This window comes from Ictidomys tridecemlineatus, chromosome 13 (genome assembly GCF_052094955.1).
Source record: "Ictidomys tridecemlineatus isolate mIctTri1 chromosome 13, mIctTri1.hap1, whole genome shotgun sequence".
NCBI lineage: Eukaryota > Metazoa > Chordata > Mammalia > Rodentia > Sciuridae > Ictidomys > Ictidomys tridecemlineatus.
In genome coordinates this window covers 81,416,867-81,424,575 of record NC_135489.1, presented here as the reverse complement: position 1 = coordinate 81,424,575, position 7,709 = coordinate 81,416,867, and the positions used below count along the sequence as shown (strand labels likewise).

Sequence of the window (7,709 nt, the reverse complement as noted above, 5' to 3'; positions counted from 1 at the left end):
TGGGTGTTTATATATCTCCCATTTGCTTCAGACAACACCAACTGATGATTGAGTTTCTATGAGACTTAAGACACATTTGATATAACACACATCAAAGTATTACAGAACAAATATTCACTTTGCACACTGTGAAGAAAAACATTGATGGAGAGCAACTCTGCTTATCTAGAAAGAGTGATCTAAAAAGCAAACGAAGACTTACAAAAAGGGTTTCCAGCAACATAAAGTTTTTTTTTTTGTTTTAAAATATGGAAGTTGTTGGTATATAAAACAATGAATCACTACAAATCAGTTAATTTCTATGAACTATAAGGTGCAAGTAAAATTTGTAAATTAGATTTATCCAGTGTAGCACAGATTTGTACTGAAAACTTGCATGTTACTCCTTAGAAAAAAATAATAACCAGTGGCAGATGAAGTTCTGAACATAGTTTTTTAAATATAATACCTCAATACATTTAATAATAAAAGTAAGCTCTACAAAAAATCTATTTAACATATCATACAAAATGTAGAGGTGAATGCAGCTCACTGAACTACACTATTCAGTCATGTATCAGGAAGACTTGAAATTAGAAAATTATGCAATTTCTGTGGCTCATCCTACTCCTGGAAACAGACTCATGCTGTGTCCTATTTGTGACATTTTTGTTGCTCCATCCACTAAGTTCACTCCATCCATATAATCCCTTCTTTCTTCCAAAAAATATTGCAAACAAATAAAAGAAACCCCAAATCCAATCTACTACTGGGCTGCCTGATGAGCCACTCTCCCTTGAAAACATTTTGGAGTTGATTTTATCTGCTTTGTCAGCTCTCCCAAGCTGAAATTCTGTTAAAACGTTTTCGAAGATATCCCCCTTGCTCTGATGACATGGAGGTGAAGAAACTGGTTACGATATTCCTGAGTGCCAGACTGAGTATTCAAGGTCAGTTTTGTTCAACAAACTTCCTGGCAGATGAGAGTGAGGTGTGACCATGGTTGTGGCACGTGACATGCACTTTGGAAACAATTTTCTACTTAAAAAAAAAAGGCGTGGCAGTCTCTGTACTATTATGTGTCAGGAGAACAATCATCTATTACAGGAGCTTCTGGCTGGCTTTTCTCTTCTCCTACTGCCTCCTCTTCCACCTGTTCATCAAGGGGAATTTCAGTAGACTCCAAGTCTTGAGTACACAGAGTCTTGGAGTCACTGCAGCTAGTGTCTTCTTTGACTTGACTTCCACTGTCCTTTTCGGTGTCTGACTCACCATCTTCCTCTAAAGTTAGTTAAAACTGGAATTTCTCCGTTTGACTCTGCCGGCCCTCTTCTTGGTCATCAGGTGCAGAAAAGGGGCTCTGAGGGATCGTGCTCTGGTACCATTCACGATTGTCCTCCAAAGTGTCCAAAATATCCTGGGCATCAGGATGTACAAGGTCTGCCCATGTCTCCCAGAGAGGATGAACAATATAGTCTATGAAGCCCACCTAGTTAAAAAAAAGAAATCCAATATGAGCAGTCCCATTGGACTAAGATACCATTAAAAAGATTAAGTAGATCATGGCCCACAAATATAATAGCAATCAGAATACTACTAACCTTAGTTTGGTGAAATAGTCATTATTTGAGATAAGAGACCATATAAAAGTGTTGTTTCTAGCTGGTGAAAGTTTCTAGCCTCTAGAATGATTAGTAGTTCAAGAATATGTTCACAATGCAAAAACATTTTCAGTTATTTACATGGCAGGATATGGGGTCTGGAACTTATTTTAGAATAAAATGTGAATCTAGATAACTGAAATAAACAAATACTCTATGTACATGAACATGGTTATAATGAATGAACAGAATGCCACACCAGTAGAAGCATGGCTATGTAAATCTAAGTTCTACAATTGCAGGTTTTCTATATCATAAGTGGTAAGGTGAAACTGATTCTGTCAAAAACAAATAATTTTAAAAGCCCAATAAAACACTATGAGTAAACAAATGCTAGCTGCATCTTTCTTCTCTTGGAAGGCTTTCTGTGTCATGCATTACCTGTGATTTTTCCACAGATGCATTGTGCTTGTCACACATGGGACTTATCTCCATGCCACACACCCTCTCTCGGTCTCCTTGGTGGAAGAACTCCTCCATTATCCGGTCTGTCCACTGACGGTACAGTTGGAAAGGCTTTGTGAGGTTGCTCAGGTCTGCACAGTGCACCATGTTCTGAAGGACCTAAAGTAGACAGAGGAATTCTCTACTCAGCACTTGCTCCATTTTTTTTTCAAACTAGAAATTCAAGTTGGATGACTGTGACACTTAAAAATACACGTAGTGTAAGATTTATTTCAAACAGCTCAACCAAGATGTGTCTGTGTGTGGTTCACACTTGTATAAATAGTTCCAAATTATGCCACTTCTACTGCATCTAAGTATCATAGGAGAAGCTGTTTATGAGTGTGGTTAATGAAATTCAGGCCTCCTTATGTGGATGGTTTTTGGGAGGTTTTAGATGTTTTTGTTTTTTAAATATATGGGCAACTAAAAAGAACAGTAAGTTTCTACCTGGTTAATTCTTAGGATGAGAGTGTGAGTAAAAATCCTGCCTATAGTTACTGAAAGTATAAGATGGGAGAAATGAATTTTATCAAAGCAGAATACACAGACACATGTGCATGTGTACACAAACACACACAAACCCCACAACACAAAATCAAATAATGATTTACCTGGATCCTGTCAGAATAGTTATCAAGAAGAAGAACCCCAGAACTTGTCACTTTCTTAGTTTCAACCATAGTTTTCAAATCAACCAGTAGATTCATGTGTTTTGACATGTCTGTTGCAAGTACCTTAGAAGATAAAGAATATTTTATTAAGTCCAAAGGGAAAAGTCAGAATTTGCATATGAAAACTTTTTTTTTCCAGAATGTGAAAAGGAAGGAAAACTACTATGACTTCTAATGGCAGTATATGGAAATGAATCCTTCTAGGGGCACAATCTTTTCCCTTTGCTAACGACTCTTGGAAACCTAGCTAATTATGTACACTATGCAGAAACATCAGGCACTGACCACCACTTTCCTGGTGAAAACATGATGGTATCTCTGAGGATAAGATATCATCACACATTTTAAAGTTTTTTCATTCCCTGGATTAGAAAGTGGTTATTGGACTACAATGAGTGATTTAAGGTTGCTCACAGACCACTTCATAAATAATATTCTGGTTAATTTTCTGCTTATCCAAGAAAAACAATTTCTTTCTCTGTTATGTACAAAGCAAGTAATTTTTTAGAAACAAGATATTTTTCTATGTCTCATAATCACTCTGAATAATACACATAGAGAAAATAGTAAAATCATGTATATCTCTAATTGGAAGGAAAAAGGCAGGGGATATTCAAGTGATAGCCCAAGCCCTCTATTTTTGCTTATTCATCTTTTTCTGTCTGCCATGTGGAGCTCAGAAAATAAAAGCTGAATAATGAGGTTCAACTATTATTATTCTTAAATCCAAACTGTTAAAAGTAGACAACCTATTACAGAATAGCACTGCCAGTAACAGATGCAGCTTCTAGAACATAAAGGGCCATAGAAGTTTGGAAATACACATGCTTTTACCTAATACTCTCATTCTCACATTTGAATTTTTTTAGACTACTTTCATCACATTTTTTTTTTGCTTTTTTTTGCTTTTGTTAACTACTTACAATGTCAATGACAATTTTCCTTAAAGATTGTCTTTGATTTTTGGTCAAATTCTGAAAAATGTCACAATTTTCTTCCTGTAGCAACTTAAAGCCCACGGCCAAATGATGGTTCTCTAAGACAGAGGAGTCATTATACATCAAGGCAAGTTCAGAGTCTGAAAGGAAAAAAGGCAGAAGATCACCAGAGCTGTTTAATTAGAGCTTATTTTTAAAGTTTTATGATACTTTGGGTTTAGGATGCAATTTCCCCTAAACTTCTCTGCCACCCTTACCATTACATGATAATAACAAGAAGAAAATACATTGAATAATGAAGGAGCAGAAATAACACTGGAACCTTTAGGAGTGGACTCCAATGTTACTGACACGTGGAGGGGCATTTCACTCTGTGGGCCTTAGCTGCCTCCAGACAGGATAAACTCAGCGGAATATGGAATTATTCTTAACATAGCAACATGTCTACAGCATAAGGTCTTATATTCCTGATAATTGTGGATTCTCTGCCCTACAACTTTTATGTGAGGATCATGCAATGCCAAGAAGTGTAGCAAGAAGTCTTGAGCCATGAACTCTAGTAGTGAATCCGGAAATGATAAACATGATCCATTCAGTACCTGGCACACACTAATAACTATATAAAGCATTCTCTATTTTATTGAGGGACCATGCATTTCTTTACAAATCCAAAGCCACAATTTTATTACAGAGAGACTAATTATGCTCATTTGTAAGAACTACCCTGGATCATCAAGAGTAAATTACAACATTCTCAATATAATGCTACTAATGAAGGCATAAAGACCATTTAATTTATTTCTCAGTCTTCACTGGCATGGGGATAGAGGGTGGGAAGGTACTACCACTTAACTGAAGTCATGTACTTCATTTGGCAGACACATACTAAGTGCATGTTCTCAATAATATAACAAAATACTGAATGATAGGAGTTGGCTCAGGCAATTATGCAAGCCAGTGAGGACATCATCTGCAAGCCGGAGAAGCAGAAAAAGCCAGTGGTATAATTCAGTTCTAGTGTGACCACTGAGAACTGGAGCATGGGGAGACTGGTGTAAATTCTCTCTTGTAACCAGAAGCACTGATGTCCAAAGGCAGGAGAATATGGATATCATTGCTCAAACAGAAAGTGATTTTGCCTTTCCTCCACCTTTTGGTTTCATTCAGGCCCTCAATGGACTGAGTAATGCCTACTGCACAGGTGAGGGGAATCTTCTTTACTCAACTTACTGATGTAAATGCTAATCCCTTCTGGACACACCCTCAAAGACACACGGGAAAGAATATTTACCAGCCATGTTGGCAACCTAGTTGAGCCACACATAAAATTACCCATCACAAGGTTCACCCCTTGCCAAACTGGTACCTATATGCATTTCCTTAAGCTGTATTTAGTCTCCAAATAAAGACAATAATAAGGTCACAATTCCACCTAACATGGTACAATTATGAACACAGTACCCCTTCTCCATAAGAGGTAAAGTTCTAGAATGATGTTTACTCTTCTTGTGATATTCCACAACTTAAATACTATGATGCAAAATTAACAATACCTTAAAACTAATGTAAAATCAAAACATCTTATATTGCATGATGAGGGAAAAGGAGGAAAAACAAAGAAAATTTCCCAATATAAGTATATTTACATACACAAAGGTGTACTCATGATGATTAGAGTCCTCATTTCTATAACTGGTCTTGTGCTCATAGCTGGTAATTATAACCACATTCTCCTCTTACTCATTCTTTATCTCTTTTGTCTTTAGAAAGTACCTAGTCATGGCTCTTTTTCTACTGGGTTGACCCAAATTTTCACTCCTGTGAAGGGCCATTAGTATTTCCACCTGGATTGGGTTGTTGTAGTTTCCCATTGACCTAACTCACAATGGCATAGTAATGTAAGAGATACCATAAGAAATTTCCTGTATTCCGCACACACATTCTTCCCTACCTACACTGTGGAGTAATAACCCAGTTTCCCCTTGACAGTCCACATCAGTCCTCACAGTTAACACTGTAACTCCTTTCTTGGTCTCTTCTTCATTTGGAGACATAAGGAATCCAAAGGGGAATTCCTTCTAGGTCAGTGAATTATTGTCATGCTTCCTAGTCATTCCTCCCTATGGAATTAAGACCTATGGGCCACAGAGCATAATGTTGCCAGAAGAGAAAACAAATTTTGCCTGTGGGGTAACTAGAGGTAATAGTGAATAGTGCTACTTCCATGTCCATCTTTGATTTCTGGACTTGTGACTCTTGGTTATGGGAGAAGTAGCATTAGATACTGAACACTGGTTTTGATTACATATGGCCTTCTGGAACACTTTGTCCCAGGCCTGAAAGGTATTGCCACCTGGCTGGTGCTGCAACCGAGGCTTCAAAAAGGCCATTCCACCATTCTAATCAAGCCAGTTGCTTCTAGAGGGTGGGCAGCCTTTGGCAGCTCTAAGTGAATCATGGCACAACTACTGAATCTGCTGAATATATGGCTCAAGTGGCAGAGTAACCTGCACAGCAGCCTGCACTTCTGCAGAACCTTCTCTTATTCTGTGCCACCACACAAAACCAGCAGATTTTTAGATCACTCGGCCGGCCAGAATAACACACCCAAACAAGTAAGTTTCCTCCGAAATCCTAACTGGTACGAGGCATTGTGCCTTCTTCATAGTTGTAGGAGGAGCCAGATGTAACAATTTACCCTCTTCTTAGAAGAGATATCTTACCATGCCCCATACCACTGGATCCTTAGAAATTTCACTAAGGCAGAAGGCCCTTGAATTTTATTTGGATTTATTTCCTAAGCAATGTCCTCAATTTTCCAGTAGACATCCTGGGAAGCTGGGAGCTCATTTTACATTGTATTTAGTCAATAACAGGAGAATGTTCTGCCTTTTATTTCCAGCAATTTCAGCCCTGCAGCTACAGAGGAGAGGGCTGGCACACCTAGAAGCACTTAGTCCACTGATGGTGGTGCTTGATCTGGGAATTCCAATCCTCAAGCTCATCCCTTTACTCCACCACTTGATTCACTGACATCAGGAGTAACCAATCAATGTTGTTACATTCCTGGGTTTCCTAAAAATGTGTGAGAGTATCATATGCAGAATCACTTCGCTCCTTGCTTCAAATGTAAGTGGTTGATTGGGAGTACCCAAGGCAGATAATTTATATATGAACAGTTCTCCCCACAGACTATCAGTGCTTTTTCTCTTACTGGAAACAGCACTGCTGTCTTCAAACTTAATCAGATTAAAAAGCCAATTCCAGAAACCCCATAATTAATTCAGAAAAGTCATCCTTGAAACTTTCTTCCTCTACATTCTTAATTAAAAAATATCTATTATGGGTTATCCAGAGAAAAAGAACCAGTCGGATAAAGAGATATAGATATTTCAATGTGCTTATTAGGAACTGGCTCAGGTGATTATGGATGCCAATAAGTCCCAGGATCTGGAGAAGCAAGAGAGCTAGCTAGGGTTGCGATTCAGTCTGAAGATCTGAGTTAGGGAATGAATGGGGAGGGAATGGAAGGAGTGGAGAAAGTAATTGATGGAAGTCCCAGCTCACGTTTGAACGCCCCAAAAGCAGTGGCATGGATATCTGAGAGCAGGAGAGAATGATATCCCAGCTCAAACTGAAAACAGGAATTTGCCTTTTTCCATATCGTCTACTCTGTTCAGTCCCCAGTGGCTTGGATGATGTCCACTCACAATGATGACCATAACCTTTACTTAATTTGCTGATTCAAATGCTTATGTCTTCTGAAAACATTCTCACAGATTCACCCCAAATCATTTTTGGCCAGCTCCTGGGCATGCCTAAGCCTGGTTAAGTTGTAAATAAAATTTACTCTCCCATCCTCAGACCATAGGCCCCTGAAGGGCATTCTTGTGCTTTAGTACAACTGCAGATCCATTCCATATATACCTCTGCTTATATCTTCTTGATGAAAAACACTTTTAAGAGTAAACTAAGTGCATATTCATTGTATCAGGGTTTGAGGTTAAATGATC

The 7,709-nt window shown here is 38.3% G+C and overlaps 1 protein-coding gene across 1 annotated transcript in view; it reads right to left on the bottom strand.

Annotated features, from left to right (window-relative positions):
• Positions 1-220: 220 nt before the first annotated feature.
• The window catches only part of LOC144369713 (3',5'-cyclic-AMP phosphodiesterase 4D-like), a 233,125-nt gene continuing 225,636 nt past the window's right edge, over positions 221-7,709 (bottom strand). Inside the window, 4 exon segments of the mRNA XM_078029833.1 lie at positions 221-1,468; positions 2,022-2,204; positions 2,699-2,821; positions 3,682-3,836. Coding sequence (XP_077885959.1) covers positions 1,055-1,468; positions 2,022-2,204; positions 2,699-2,821; positions 3,682-3,836 — 875 coding nt within the window. The 3' untranslated portion in view covers positions 221-1,054.